This window comes from Antedon bifida, chromosome 4, assembly GCF_963402885.1.
Source record: "Antedon bifida chromosome 4, ecAntBifi1.1, whole genome shotgun sequence".
NCBI lineage: Eukaryota > Metazoa > Echinodermata > Crinoidea > Comatulida > Antedonidae > Antedon > Antedon bifida.
In genome coordinates, this window is record NC_136229.1 from 31845862 (window position 1) to 31862585 (window position 16724).

Consider the following 16724-nt stretch of genomic DNA (forward strand, 5'->3'; position numbering starts at 1 on the left):
AAGGAAATCAAATTTATGTAAACTCAAAGTAATTTACAATGGTTACACATCAGCACATGAACAGACAGAAGCAGCTCTAATGAGGAAGGTGCACGGCACACTGCCCCAAATCAACCGATAAACCCATTCAAGCACCACACCATCAATTATGCTTAAACATGACAACACCCTGTATAATGAATTTAATTGGTTATTGTCAAGAAAGCGTCTCAGAAGTATGACTTTCGGAAATATTATTTTATTGAAAATGTGTATAATTTTGTGTCTGTACAACAACAGAAATAGATATATGAATTAATGTTGCATTTATACCTTGGGCCGCTGACCTGTATTGGAAATTATGGCTTGGAACAGGAATTCTATACTATTGATATGAAACACAATTTGTATTATTAAAAGTATATATTATATTATTAGCTTGAATAGCTCTTTAATTACTACTACTAACACGTCTGTTACCTTCATGTGCATCGCTTTACCAGTAATTTTCAAGAATGTTTATTATTTTAATTGTTTATACTGAGATGCATCAGAAAATCAAATACATTTTTCAAACACTTTTAGTGACATTTTGTAATTAAATGTTGCTTTTCTTAAACTGTCCAATAACAAAACGCTTTATTACGTCTAACTATATGGGATAAAAGTATACATTATACAGTTCAATAGCGACTAAAAGTGTGCAGGTAATGTTTAATTTAAGTATTCACCTGTATGCTTTAGAGACTGCTACTTGTGTTTTGTAAGCCGCATAACACAAGGACTGGTAGTACTTTTAACAGGGGGATGATTCCGCCGGGCTGGAACAAAACTGATTTATTTGTCTAGACATTACTTTTAAAAGTTTATATTGCTGTGACTGGTTTGCCGTGAGCAACCTGATATTAATGTGACGTGTATCGCTGTGAATAAAATTAACAATGAAAGTAGCTAGAATTATATTTGTCAATTTAATCAGTAATTCAAATGCTTTTTCAAACTTACTTTCTTTAATATTTTATTTATGAGACAAATGATACTTTAGTATGTTCTTAATATAATGAAAATAAATTCACCTATACTATGAATATGTAAAGAAATATGGACATTTTGGTGTATCATCATCCATAATAAAAGCCCACTTACATATCTCACTAGTCTGCTTAAGTCTCAAATAGTTTCACAACTTAGTTCTCCTCCCATGTTTTGTTTACTAACTTCTGTTTGCTTCCGACGCTAGTTGCAATGTTTTACAAACGTGCTGCTATATACCTTCGACGGCTGAATAGGTTTTGTTTTTCAGTCGTTTCTATATTTCTTCTTTCTTTTTTCTTTCTTCCTTATTTCTTCCTTCCTTCTTCCTTCTTTTAACAACGTTTTAAAACGCTACTGTTTGCAGACAACCCTGATTTTTAGTATAGGGGCGCTATACTAAAACAATTATATATTCTGATAATGGTATGCTTCTATTTGACATTTCTCAACAATAGAACATCATTGTGTTTGTTTTATAGCGTTTCTTGTTTGTTCAATACAACGACTTTTGTACCCCTAATCTGTCTATATGCTCTTTAACTACCTATCGATTACAAACGGTTGGAGAAAAAAGGTAGGCTTGTGTAATATTTAGATGACCGAGTTGTTTCAAATCTAAGATATAGATTCTACGTTGCGTGTACCGGTAAATCGTGGAATACGTAATAACTATTTGATATTCTGGTAAGATTTAATACAAACGACATATAGGTAGACTAGTACCATACATGAGTAATCGTTTTGACTTACAGTAAAATATTGATATCCATGGCAGCAACTTGTTTATGACAAATAAGTATTTGTAGTGGTTTTGTTTGCCAGTTGGTTTTAGCTCCAATATAATATTAAAATAATATTAAGATTATTTTTTTTAGCTTATTTTGTTTGTTATTGTTTAATTACAGAATGTATTAAACTTTAGGTGCTATTTTTTATCATTCCTTTAGTCTCCACCATTTTGATTTTAAAATTACATTCAGCTGTAGGCCTAGCATTGGCAGCTATCAACTTTTCAAGAGCATTAGACCATTGTATTGATCTACCTTGTAAGTTTAATATTCTACATGTTTATGTAATATCTGTACCTGTGCTGTAACTAGTACTAGAACATGCTTCTTTCTAACTTGGATATGTTTCCTCACAACAGATTACCTGCAGTAGAAGATGATATTGTTTAAACACACATTCTGTGTATCATGTGTAGTTATTATGTGTTCATTGGTAACTTACGGGCAGCCTGGGACATGGTTTGGACATACTGAAGTATTTATGGTTAGTTACATAAAAAACAAGATAAATATTTTCACCATACACAATCACATCTCTCAAATAAAATGCCTACTTGTTTTTATTGAATGATAACGTTTTATTTTATAGTTTTCCGAGAAAATTCAAGACTTCAAATCAACTTGTATATGCTACCAAGAAGAACATGGGAGCTCTCTAAACCACCTGAAGTTTCAATTGACGCCCAATGGAGTCAAATATGATTTATGCCTTCCAGGATATTATCTAGCTAATGTCACAGATTCCGATTCTGTCTGCGAACGATGTCCCGAGAAAACATACAGTCCTTACCAAAACGCCTGTCCATATTGTCTTGTTTGTCGTACATGCGCTGATAATGAACGTGTAAGTATACAAAAAATGGAACTATAGTAGGCCTAAGGAAACCATAACCCCGTATTTCATTCCATTAAACATAATAATGAAACATAACACTGTAAATTGCTTTCAAGAATTTACACATTAGTGTGTCTAAGTCTAGTTTATTCAAACAAACATTCAAAAGCGCCGCCTATGATGACTGCTATTTTGCAGCTTTCAGTCACAGAAAGCCTCCCAATATCTTTTTAATTTGTATTATTTTTAATTAAAATGTAATTTTCAAAGTGTTGTATAGTCATATTTACATGTCCGCTAATAAATTAATCTAAATTGTACGGTATCTATTTATGGGAGGTACACTAGATAGAAAAACAAACATGCTTTTGGATGAATGCCCGTTTAAAAGAGGAGTCCGGACTTGCAAGTGCAAATAGCAGAGTCAAGTGAGAACCTTCATTTTATTTCTATTTATATTATATAGGAAGAGGATACATGTAATCGCACTAAAGATCGACAATGTAACCCAGGTTAGTATTTAAATAAAATTGTGCTTTCATACACACCTTTTTTTGTAAATAACATTTTTTTTCTTTTTAATAAGATTAATTGTGAAACCCTAACACAATTTTCAATATATGATGATTTAAATCATTTTGTTGTCACTAAAATTTTTGCAGGTCCTAGGCCTACTTCTGCTACACTTTGTGCTGATCAACGGAGTTGTCTTGTAGCTATAATATTTTGTTGCGTAGAACCATTGTTATTCTTCATCATTGGTGTGTTATCGTACCGGTGCGTAACATCACGCCGACGAAATCATAATGACGGTAAAGACAGTTCTTACTAAAAAAAACTAGAAACACAAATGTGGACATGGACATTACTATTTTGTGGGACATTGCTTACCTATTCTTGAAATTGATTATTTGTTTATACATTTAGGCCTCTCAATTGCGTATTTCATGTCAAACTACAGAGTATTATTAACAATGCAACCTTATCATACTTAAGCAATCTAACAGCATTGCTTTGATCATGCTGAAAATATGAATGACTATATAGTAAATTCAAATGCAAGTTTGATCGCATAAGACTTAATCTAGTTTAAATATGAAACAGAAACAATTCTAAAATTAGTTAGCCACTCAACAAGTTTAAAAGTTTATTGCATTGACATTATTTGACTTTTTTTAAATCTATATAAAAGAAAAGGACTAAGTATGTAAGTTAACATCTTGCAAACATTTAATGTGAGCATTCAACTTATTTTCTTTATTGTCAAGATTATCATGAATTGACTACCGCCGAACCAGGTCAAACTCGTAGAACCAACGAAACCAACAAAACCAACGAAAACAGCGAAGCTAAAAAAAACAACGAAACCCACGAAAACAGCGAAGCTAAAAAAAACAACGAAACCCACGAAAAAAGCGAAACTAAAGAAAATAACGAAGCTCACGAAAACAGCGAAACTAAAGAAAATAACGAAGCTCACGAAACTAAGTCAACTAGAAATGGTAACTAAATATTATTCATGTAATTCAATATAATATCAACAGCATCAACAATGATGATATATTATATCATCATTGTTGATGCTGTTGATTCTGTATTTGCTTTGAAAAATACACACTATTACTTTGTAGTTATGTTAACCGTATAAAAATAAATTGTGCTGTCGCACAACGTGGAATCTAAATTTGTTTTATTTCAATAGAAGTGAAATATTTTTAGGATAATGTGTCAATTATTCATCGTGAGTTCTACACTATTTGAGGCAGTCATTACCACCTACTCCTCCTCCCCCAAAAAATACAATAATGACATTATATTATAATATTAATACAAATGCATATTATATAATACTGTTTCTGTTTTTACAACATATTTGACTGAAGCAATATAACCACAAAATAGTGGTATGTACGATTTACAATTATTAAATTTATTAGTGACCATAACGGAAATTGGATTTTAACAAATGATTTGATTGTTGCAATTGTACGTTGCTCTTTGTTCTATAAAGTTGCCAATAGTATAAACATGATGAAAATTATTATGGTACTAATAATCTTTATTGTTGGGTGGTCTATTTCCATGTGATTATAAATACTATTTCCACTTTTTTCTGTAACTGTTTGTCTTGTTTTTATTTTCATTTTATTTTCATAGACATTTCGCAACGTGACTTTGATATCATAGAGGGAACATTTTCGAAGTGGTATGATGATCGTAACTTACTCTATAAACTTAAACTGTTGTATACAGATCATTTGTCAGCTAGTGAGATAGATGATGCATCTAGCACATATAACCTGTTACAGTTCTTAAAAGCGAAACTAAACACAGAACTATACTTAACTTTGATTTGTGATACTATAAAAGCAACAAAACACTTTACATTGGCAAGAAACATTAATGAGAACGTTGTAATGTTCCCAGCTGATGTTGAGAGTATTATTATTTCACAATTTACCAATCACAGACTGACGTTGATCAAATTCGGTGATAGTCTGGCCAAGGAAGATGTGATGAAAATGAATACACGTTTTAATAAAGCAAAACAGAAATACGATGATACATGGCATTTTATTATGGACCTTGAGAAAAGAAAAGAAATCTGTGAAGAAAATATGCAACCATTTATTAACAAAATGAAGCTCTTACAACTTAAAGGCCCTGTTGATGTTCTAACACGTGGATATTAGAAAAAAGGTATTACAGCTTTGTTATTTCATATATAAATAATTCAATATTACTATAGTAAACGTATTAATAGCTTGTGCGGGTTAGGTCTTCTGACACCCAAGCTTGCTAAACTATATTCCATCAATTAATCTTTTTTTATATCTGTTATAGCACAAAATGAAAGTCAATGAAAGTTTAACCTATGAAGATGAATCACAAGGAAAATGAGAAAATGGAAATCCATGTGTTAATACAAAACACAGTGCAACGGTTAGTTATGCTTCTAAGTGGAAAAAAATGTAAAGTACACATTTTGAAAAGGCAAACTCGACTTTTTTTAAAGGAGATTGAACAGTTTTTACGTGGACACTATGAATATATTAAGTTATCCGTCAGGTAGAAAGTGCAGTTTTGTTCTTTAATATGGTACAGTAGTTTAAGCCAATTGATGTAAACTCTAATTTATAAGGCATATCAAATCATTGACAAGAGCACGAGAAACAATTCGATTGACAAAGTATGTTACAGAAAATAACTAACTATTGTTGATTAGCGGAGAAGACTACTAACAAGGTGCATCGCTATACCAGTAATTTTCAGGAATGTTTATTATTTCAATTTTTCATACTGAGATCAATCAGAAAATAAAATACATCTTTAATCACTTTTAATGTACTTGTAATCAAATGTTGCTTTTCATAAACTGTCCAATAATAAAACGCTTTAGGCCTATATACGTGTAACTATGTGGGATGCAAGAAGGTGTGTCGTTTCATTCTTAAACTTTAGATTGTTAGTTGTTGAAAGTAAAAATGTACACATGTGGATAAGTCATGCGCGCGCATAAGTTTAAATAGCGACTATTCACCTGTATGTTTTAGAGACTGCTAATTGTTAAAGTATCCTGTGATGCCTAACTGACTGGCAGTAGGCATACTTTGCAGGCGGATGATTCCTCCGGGCTGGAACAGAACTGATTTATTGGTCTAGAATTTTACGTGGATGACGTACTAGTGGTGGCACGTCGACTTCTTATAAGGTAAACGTTGCTTTTAAAAGTTGCTGTGAATGGTTTTTAAGTTTGCCGTGAGCAAACTGATAATAATGTGACGTGTATCACTTTGAATCAAAATAACAATGCCCTGCGCATCGATAAATGGCGTACCATACTTGGTCAGTGAGTGGCCGAGCGGTTAAGACAGTGGAAACGTAATCCATAGCCATAACATCGGCTCACTCGCTCCATGGTTCTGGTGGTAGAACAAGTCTTCTCGGATAAAGACTATAATCCGTAGGTCCAGTGTACATCTGGCTCATGTGCACTTTAAAGAACCTAGTACATCTTTCGAGACGAGTAGGGGGTTACCCCTGTGTACTACTGTAGTTCACACACACACACACTGTCGTGGACAGACGTAATGGCGCCGTAGTTGGCTGCCGATGACACGAAGTGACCCTTAGGGGAGAAGAGTGTTATTGAAAAGGTGTAACATCTAAGTCCACAGCGCTCTGATCTTCATGAAATAACGCTATATAAATGTCGCATTATATATATATCGCATTATAAACAGCTGGAAAACCCACAACCTAAAGTTTGAGCCATATAACCAAGATGTTGAAATAGGGACTCACAAGGTCGAAGTTAATCAAGGTAAATCAAGCTAGAATTGTATTTCGTAAGGTTGCGAAACCTCCCTACTAACTCAAATGTACGCACGCGACTGCAGCCATGTATATGGCCTTGTTATTTTAGACAGAAATATTTTTTGTAAACATCTTTTAAGTTGTTTCCCGGGAAATATTAATATCTAAATAAAAAGCATATAAGTTCTAAACAGCCAGTCTAAACTGAAAATTAATGGTTATTTTAAATGGTCTAAGATGAGGAAATCTGTGAAAATGCGAAAAAGCTGTCATAACCGACATTCGAACCCAGAACCCTTTGCTTGATTTTCGGACGTCCTGTCATTTGACTACTGTCCATTATGCAATTCTACATTTAGGCAGTTTAAACAATAGCTGTATGAAATTGCATTTAATTTTGTATTGGCCAATTGTTTAGTCCCCAAAATAGACTTTCAAAACTTTCCGCCAGCTTTGTGTTTGTAAAAAGAAAAGTTGTCGATCTTTCCGAATGTCATCCTATAATTTCCTTTTTGCATTTTCCGTTTTGCTGCAACAACATATTTAGAGGTGAAAGATAACAAATGCCGTCATGTTGTATTTTCCATTCTGTCACGCGATTTAGATTATGAAATTTGGTAGTTTTAGTGTTTCAGATGTTTGCAATTTATGATCCATTGTGTTATAGGCGTTTCACTGATTCAGACGTATATTGAACCGACAATTTTTTTCAGATGAAGAATACAAAAATGGTATCATATTGGATTTGTCTTTTCCTTCACCTATTAATTGTAGGTGAAAATGTTTACGGAGAACATAATTTGGATTCGTCTATTGAGACATGTTCTTGGACAAGGTACCGGTATAATGAGTACTATAGGCCTAATAATGTAACATTTTGTGCTATGCAGGTACCAACAATGACACTTGGAGATAACAGCGAACCCATCACCGGTGAACAACTGATTGCTATGGTAAAGAAAGATGTTATTTCGGTTGTAAACTTTAACACTGACGATTATAGTTATAAAGAGTTATTTCACACTTGGTTTGGATTTGGTACATTTAAGTGGGTTAACGATGCAATAGGAGCAAGTGTGATGACGTATCCAGTCAACTACGAAATGTTGTCTATGAAAACAATAAAAATTAAAGAGATGACAGTGTATTTGAATTTTAATTCAAGTGACCCTTGTTTTCTTTCTATTAATCATATCATATTTGCAATGAAAGCGATACTAAGAAATGTTAGTGAAACCGATCTGTTTTGCTTCGAAAACTCCAACAATGAACTATTCAGCCGAGCGTATAACCTTTTCGCTACATCGTATTTATGTTTAAACTTTGTAGATGGACTAGGTTGTAAAGCACAGATACATTATACCTGGAATGTACTTATTATTGTAATCTGCTATATAGTGATGTTATTTTGTCCCTTGATAATTGGTGTGTTTCTAAAGAACCCCCATCGCAAACATTCGAACATCGTTTCTTTTTCATGTAACCAATCACAGCAAGAAGTTACTACAAGTACCCGCAAACCAAGGTTGACTTTGCATTCTCCACTACCTCTAGGGACAAAGTTTGGTATATTGCACTGGGGTAATACGCATGCATGGATACTAAGCATTCGAGTGTTTATGCTGTGTGAATTGGTTATTGTTTTAAATGTTGTTATCACAACTACCAATGACTTTGACTTTGACGCTACTGTCTCGTATTACTCTCTCTCGTATCTCGCTCTATTGTGTCAGTCTTCGATATTGCTGATCATTACTATTCGTCCGGCAACGTTGTCCGTTTTCAACGATGGCTCCGACTGTGGATTAGACTTTGACAGCAACCGGTACACATGTCTTTACCGTCAGATATTGAATCGATTTCAACTTGTGATCAATCTTAGGATTTGGAAAGACAGACCATTTGCTGATATCACTTCTAACATTTCAAATATATTTTATCGCTTTACCTTTTTTATTATGGACATTTTAGTTTCTGTATTTCGTCTGCTAATGTATATGTTTCCACTACTTTACCTCACTGTAGAACCAATACTATCTATCTTTAAATATGTGTTTGGAATTATCTTTAGCAGGCGTAGACCTACCGGTACTGCGCAAGGCCGACAATGTCCTATTATATGTATTCCATTGTATTTTATATGGAGTGTTATACGTGCATTTATGCTTACCACATTTGTAGTTTCTCTATCACTTGACGTAATAATCATTGTATATATCCTTATGCAGATGATTGTTCTAACAACTATAGGTATTATAACGAACTACGGCGAAGACGAAGAAGCTGTTTTACGAGCTATTACAATCCTCTTCTTTTGTTGGTATATTATAAGTAGTATAAAAGAATATTACAACACATACGCCGCAGTGTGGCGCACCATAGTTGATGCAGGAGAGGCGTGGCAGTCGGGTCGTGATAGCCATGATTACAATTTAATTGGTAGTGAACTGGATGTTCAAAGGCATTACTTTCTTCCGTTAAGAAACGTCCAAGTACTATCCAAACCGCTTGTTATCTACACAAAATTGGTTCCAACACTACCCGAAGCATTGCTCTTTCACGTCATCAATACATGCAAAAAGACGAGTGTTCAGAAGGCAAAATTGATTTTGTGGAACGTAATTCTTGGAATTTTCTTTGCAATCGCTTATTCTACCATTGTTTCAACTACTGCTGACTTTAACAAATTTACTGAGGTTAGTAAATCTATGTTAACATTGGCAATGGGAGCGTTTCCTAAGTTACTGTCCTTACTTTTTACGACTCATGAATATATCGCAAGGCAGGAAGCCGAGAAACGCCTCATTTGGCACGAAGTTTTCAATTACGCGGAAAACAATGGATACGAAAAAGCTGGTCACGTGCAAGATGAAGAAGAAAACAATGGAGAATATATTAATATACCGGTACAAATTAACTAAGGACTAGACTGAAGTAAGATACTTAAGTAAACCGTTATTTCAAACTGTAAATAGTTTGTGTATTTATTGACTTGTTACCTAAAGAAGTAGAAAATAAATTACATGTTCTAGTATTGCACAAAGGTAAAAGTTACCTGGAGCCACATTATAGCGTGTTCCTAGATATGAAACGCTTCAATGTTCAGATGTTTTCCTAGGACATAACAATCATTGGTTGAATTTTATTTGTTGCATCTGTACATACACTATATACAAAATAAAAATACAGTACTTAAAATGTTAAAACAAAAAACTGATCCTTTAATTAATTTGGTAGTTTATGAACTAAAATGGAGACAAGAATTCAATATTTTATCGTATAAGTTACATTATGTTTAAAAGTGCTTATAATGTATATAAATATTTACGGTAATTCATATTTTTTTTAATAATATATATACTAGGTGAAAAAGTACGTATATAGATGAATGTATATGTTTACATGTGTGTGCAGGTTTATACTTTCTTCAGACTATCAACATGTACCATACAATGCATTTAATGCACGTAGTTAAGTATAAAAACACAATTAATATACAGTAATAAAACTAAATAATACTGTGTATTCATGTTCAATAATTATACAGAAAACAATGCAGATATATTATACTACTTGAAACCTATACGTTTATAAATAAAAGGAAGAGGAAGTACAATAAATGTATGGTTTTACTTCTTGATCTGATTGATATATATTATCTGGTATTCATCTTATAATGAGTTCCTATTCCTACAGGTTATTCTAGTTATGCGTGACTATCATTCGATTACAAATCTGCCACGATGACATTGGACCATGGAGGAAATCTATATATTTCCTCCATAATAGGACCCAGAAACTAGTAGGCAAATAATGAATGTTTATTAGTGCAATGGTACAAATAATTTTAAAAGGTGAAAGCCGACAGCCCAGCCGTTCTTCCACCGACAAAATTGACACACCTCGCTACCGCGGGAGCATGTGCAGAACATTGTTTTTATGATGTTGTTAAGGGGTCGCGGCGATCTTCATTCCGAAAAATCACCGCGCTATGTGATCGTAAAAGTAGGGCACTTGTTTTTGTTATCATGTGACCCAAATTGTCTAATCAAATGACAGGAGTCTGTTTAGGTGTTATATAATACGTCATATTAATTCATTGTGTGCTCAGGGCATTCAATTCGAACGTCGTACTCCTTTACTTGATTCTTCTTGACACAGTTTTGGCATATTCTACATCCAGACGACGAACAATAACGACACAATATGCGTAGGTCCTAGATCCTTGGTCGCTGCAAATCGAAAGCTGCCCTGGCCTATTACACTGTGTATATTGTTTGACTGATTATAACCAAAGGCACTGTTTTGAACGTATACTAACTTTACATAAATTGACATTGACACATGCATATACAACGTCCGTACTGTTACGATACTGTTCTTTGCTAAACTATTTTATATATGTTTATAATATAATCTAAAGATTGTTTGAAGGTTTGCATGGCGAAATCGAATGTTGATATAAAGTTTGCGGTACACCACGTGTATTAGTTCTGAAAAGAACTGTTGAGTTTCTCAACAGTTCTTTGAGAAACTCAACAGTTCTTTTTAGAACTAATACACGTGGTGTACCGCAAACTTTATATCAATAATCTAAAGACCATAAATAAATAGTTTAAGACGAAATGACACAACGGTAATTGACTATCTGCCTCGACGATTTACACGCGTGTAACTTTTTTTCAACTTCGAAACGTTTTATTGGAGAACGTTATCAAAATGTCTTCCACGTACGAATATCCCACTTAAAGGACTCAATGTATGGAACACTTTTCCGCCTACATTAAATTAGGGGTCAACGTCGAAAAGGTTATGACGAATCTAATGAATGTTTGCTTTGTGAATCGTAGCGATGAAATATACAAGTTATAAGATTTTGAAAGTATTCCCGTTGCATGATGTCATTGTACGTTTATAGTTTTAGAGAGAATATATTATATGCCTTTAGAATTTGTATAAAAGCAGCGCGGTTCATTAAACAATCTGATAATAACTATTATTCCTCTACATTTGAACTAGCAGCATTCGGTTCTGTTATTATCAGCAATAAGCTCTTAGATGAAATGTTTTGCAGAAGGATTTTCGTATTAGTTTTACTTTGGAAAAGCTACATCGGTTCAACTCAAAATAGTAAGTTACTTTGCTTTGCTGTGGAAAGCATAACACATTCATGTCATGTCATTCATTCACTTATGTTATCAGCAAAATTAATAGTTTAATTAAAAGGTAGATGTGCAGTGAATTACAAGATTTATTTTTCTTTTAACATTTAAATGATTAGTTAATAATTCATTTTTTTGATTAGACCTTATTTATAGAGGGTGACCCTAAAGTGACAGTGGTCTTCGAGAAATTGGTAGTGTCTTTACCAACATTTTCCGACAGGTTTATTTTCCATTGACAACATATCCACCAGGGTATTTCCGCCATGGTTATTTCCGCCATGTTTTTACCGCTTTACAGATTTAGTATGTTATACTGGAGCAAGTTTCCTTGTAGGAAGATCTCATATCAAATTAACGTTTGTAGATTAAATTTTAGTCTAGTTCAGTCTTTGTATCATTGAACAAGGACAGCGTGGTTCTTTAAACAATCTGAAAGTTGAAGTTTCTATTATTTCAATATTGTTTGAAACTTGTTACATAAACCTTTTAATTTGTCTAGTTTGCCAATACAAATACGTTTAATACACAACAATGGAATTGCTTTGTGGGCTATTTTGATTTTGTTAAATGTGTTTATCCTATGATCTAGATTGCTTTCGGGTAAAAACTAGTCTGTTTTCTGGTTTTGGGACAATCACCATAGAAAGTAGATGTTTTTAAAATTTCATTTCATGATTTCGGGAAATTTCCCGAAAATTGACATTTTTACTTGTTTTTTTCATGTTTTACAGATGATGAAGTTGATCCAATAGTCACGTGTCCTGGCTTTGTCAACACTAGTACAGCTTCAAACCATGCTTCTGCCACGTGGTCTGTAACCGTCACAGACAATGTTGATACTGGTCTGATACCAACTTGTGTTCCTCCTTCTGGCTCACAATTTAGCGTTGGTGAAACTGCTGTAACTTGCTCAGCTACTGACGATTCTGGGAATGTGGGTAACTGTACATTTAACGTATATACGGCTGGTAAGTACAGTGTAGAGAATGTCTATTCTTTGTTTTAAATTAATTTTAAATTATCGGATCCTGTTACGATAGCGCATGTGTTGAAAACTAAATAAATGTTCAATTTTTGTTCGCATTTTCTTTTTATTTAAAAGCGTAAATGCTTTTTATTTCTAAAGTTGATAGAGTGAACCCAAATTTGGAATGTCCCAGTGACATCACTGCTGGGACTAACCAACCTGTGGTAAACTGGAATCCACCACAAGTTACCGATAACTTGGCCGTTAATCTGGTTGCAATCTGTACTCCGTCCTCTGGTTCATCTTTTGGTTTTGGTTCAAATCAAGTTACTTGTGTTGCTACTGATGTTGCTGGCAATCTTGGCAGCTGTACCTTTGTTGTAAATGTAATCGGTGAGTATAAACTGTGCAAAATAATAGGCTTAAATTTACTTATGGTTATACTGTAATATGTGATATAATATAAAGCGATTGTAATTATATAAAGTCCTTCAAAATCTAGACTGAATCGACCCTGGTTTAAAATGTTATCTGCATTTTGGATTTAACCGTCAATTCATCATTATCGTAAATAAATAATGTTTATGTTTCTTATGATGATTTTGAAGATGATACTCTACCGTCTATGGAATGTAGCGATGACCTCTATGTAGGGGTGTCGCCCAACCATGATACCACCCCGGTCGCATGGATGTACCCAATAGTTACTGACAATGTTGATAGTGTGCTGGTACCAGTTTGTCGAAGGTATACCCCACAAAGTGCTATAACAACGTCACCGATATCATTGACTCGTGGATCATACAATCTTGTATGTACTGTTCAGGACAACGCTGGAAATATGGGGAGTTGTTCATTTGTAATCATTGTTCTTGGTAAGATTAATATAACAGCATATTGATCGTTGTCATTAGTAAAGACTTTATAAATAGCTTAAATAACTCTGAAAGAAAAAAATGAAAGAATACGATGCCTCTCAATCCTGGATAGGTGGCACAAACCATGGATGAAAGATGATAATCACCCTAATTATCTTTAGAATGTTAAATTGATTGGCCTACGGTGTAGTATCCTTGATGGATTATTTTTTGGTACAGTAGTACGCTCATATAAGAATATGTCATTCTTTTGGAATTAGGCCTATTTATTATATACGGATTGTTATAACATAATCAATACCATTCGTTCTTGCTGTACTAATGATTAATCGAATTTTAAAACCACATTTAATTTACAGAGGATTCGTCAAGTCCTAGTCTCAGTTGTCCAGATAATGTCCATGTGTCGTCATCAGAGCCAGCTATGGTAACCTGGAATGACCCAACAGTTGGTGACAACATTGACAGTGGTCTGACTGCTTCCTGCACGCGTTCATCTGGTTCTTTGTTTAATCCTGGGCAAACCACTGTCTACTGCTACAGTACTGACCATGCGAATAACATAGGAAACTGCACATTTAAAGTTACCATCAGCGGTAAGATTGTCAATTTAAATGCATTTAGTTTTAAATTAGAATTATAAGTTTTATATAAGGTTACTGGTATTTTCAAAACTAATCTTAAACTTTTGTTGTTACAATTCACTTTCATCGCAAGTTTAATTATCCTACTATTTTTTTACATATTTCTTAAAGAATTCAACCCAAATGAATTAAAAATCTGTTTTTGTTCTGCATTTACATTGGATACAGACGACGGCGAAAATAACGACGATAATGATAACCCTGACGGAAATGGTGACGATTCCTCACTCAACTGGTCTCTTATTATTGTTTCAATTATTCCATGTATCATTCTGCTTTTGGTAGTTCCAATCGCATTAAGGTATGTATTAAATGGCCATATAGTTACACATTTAATTTTTGTCTGTTTTAAATATTTAACTCCTAACTTGTGCGTGTTTATATAAACGTAACGTGCATTAGCTTATTGCCTATACGTCGATGGTATTACATAAGATTAGAAATCAGTCAGTCTTATAGGCTCGAAATTTCACCAAATGTTTTTATTTTAGATTATACTCTTCTAATAAGAAGCAGCAGGCGTTGATAGACAAATCTGCTAACAGTACAGCCAACTGCCAACAACTAGGCCTAGACAACATGGCCGAGTATGCATCATTACATAGAGATAGTCAATACTACATGAGTGTTGTGGATTCTAGATTGATAAAAAGGCCAGGCGTTGTAACAATCAGGCCCGTTGGTAATAGTGACGAACCCAGAATTACAACCAACTCGGTGAACCCAATCCGACCTGCAGAACCATCTCCATTAGCAGACTGTCTCTACTACTCGACGACTATAGCAGAGCCTAGTTTGAGTATTCAAAGTTAAAAATGCGGGTCATATTTTTGTTACATTTTTTGTGTGGATGAATAATTACATCTCAGTCAACGCTTACAACAATTTACACATTTTTTCAGAAAAGTTTGGTAGTTGTTTTTTTTTATCTTCTTGATGATGTTTTGATTATGATTTTCTCAATGGAAGGATATTTTGGCGAACTGTCAACACAAATATCTGTGTTTTCCTAAATATAGAACTTTTCCGCAATCTGAATTTTTTTTAATGAAATAATAGGTAGAGTGTTTAATGCCAGGTGTCCTTTATAAAGATAAATGAAAATTAATAGAATCACACTTTGAATAGTCCATTTTATAGTTTTGATAAAGTTAATCACTTCTGTAGAAAAAAAAAACGAACACTCCATTCACTGGCAACCAATTGTTTTTCAGGTAAATGTTGTTTTTTTTCGAAATGTGAATATAATTAATTGCGATAATAAAGTTCAAGTTCAATGTTTGTCGTTTCATTCTCACATTTAGTTGCTCAGACTTGTTTAAAGTAAAATCATACATCGGCGGAGTGGATAAATCATGCGTAAGATTAGTTCAAATAGCGACTAGAAGTGTGCAGGTAATGTTCTCATGTGGTCAAGTATTCACCTGTATGCTCTGCTAATTGTTAAAGTATTCTGTGATGCCTAACATAAGCCTGGCAGTAGGCATACTTTGCAAGCAGATGATTCCGCCGGGCTTGAACAGAACTGATTTATTGGTCTAGAATCGTACGTGGCTAACAGAGGGGTGGCACTTCGACTTCTTATAAGGTAAACTTGAGTTAAGTTAATAAGGACTTTACGAAACACGACGGTTAGGGGAGGACGACAAATATCATGTGTTCGTTAGAGCGTAAAATCATATACAGCCGTACAGTTTTATCAGTTTCGTGGGGACCTTCTGAATCGCTTGGCTCTGGTGATACAGCATAGGCCTAGCCTTCATTAGCTAGTTATAGGGGCGTCGCATTCAAACGCCGCTTTTAACACAGCCATTTTAACCCAATACAAATGTTATTTCGTTAAACAATTAAATTAGAAGTTTTGAAAATTCCACGTTTAAGTGTAATTTGATCTGTATATTTAAGGTTATATACATTAGTTCTAGTCGTTCTTCGTAAACGGGAAAATGGCAACTTTATTGTCTTCAAAAAGTTAAGACGACGGAATTTCACGATAAACTCCGTCCGCTTTGTTAAAGCTCATGCATAAATTATTTATGAGCACCGTCCTGTGGGTTCCCGTCTTGTTCCCTAATATTGCTTCGATGACCGGTTTTCGAAAGTTTGTATCGCTGCC

At 34.0% G+C, this 16724-nt stretch overlaps 2 protein-coding genes across 4 annotated transcripts; both read left to right on the forward strand.

The window, feature by feature from the left end:
• Positions 1 to 2208: 2208 nt before the first annotated feature.
• Positions 2209 to 5330, forward strand: LOC144839340 (uncharacterized). Its single transcript, XM_078694655.1, has 6 exons — positions 2209 to 2286; positions 2392 to 2646; positions 3104 to 3149; positions 3300 to 3449; positions 3906 to 4139; positions 4795 to 5330. The coding sequence occupies exons 1-6, from the start codon at positions 2224 to 2226 to the stop codon at positions 5328 to 5330; spliced, it is 1284 nt and encodes a 427-aa protein (XP_078550781.1). The 5' UTR covers positions 2209 to 2223.
• A 6372-nt stretch (positions 5331 to 11702) lies between these two features.
• On the forward strand, positions 11703 to 15889 carry LOC144840874 (hyalin-like). 3 transcript variants are annotated; one of them, XM_078696946.1, is made up of 7 exons: positions 11703 to 12084; positions 12851 to 13087; positions 13246 to 13479; positions 13695 to 13961; positions 14324 to 14560; positions 14720 to 14909; positions 15100 to 15889. In XM_078696946.1, the coding sequence occupies exons 1-7, from the start codon at positions 11850 to 11852 to the stop codon at positions 15419 to 15421; spliced, it is 1722 nt and encodes a 573-aa protein (XP_078553072.1). In that variant the 5' UTR covers positions 11703 to 11849; the 3' UTR covers positions 15422 to 15889. The 3 variants fall into 3 exon arrangements, with proteins under 3 accessions (XP_078553072.1, XP_078553075.1, XP_078553073.1); XM_078696949.1 differs by having other exon boundaries at positions 11704 to 12084; positions 14777 to 14909; XM_078696947.1 differs by having other exon boundaries at positions 11704 to 12084; positions 14324 to 14559; positions 14770 to 14909.
• The last annotated feature ends 835 nt before the right edge of the window (positions 15890 to 16724 follow it).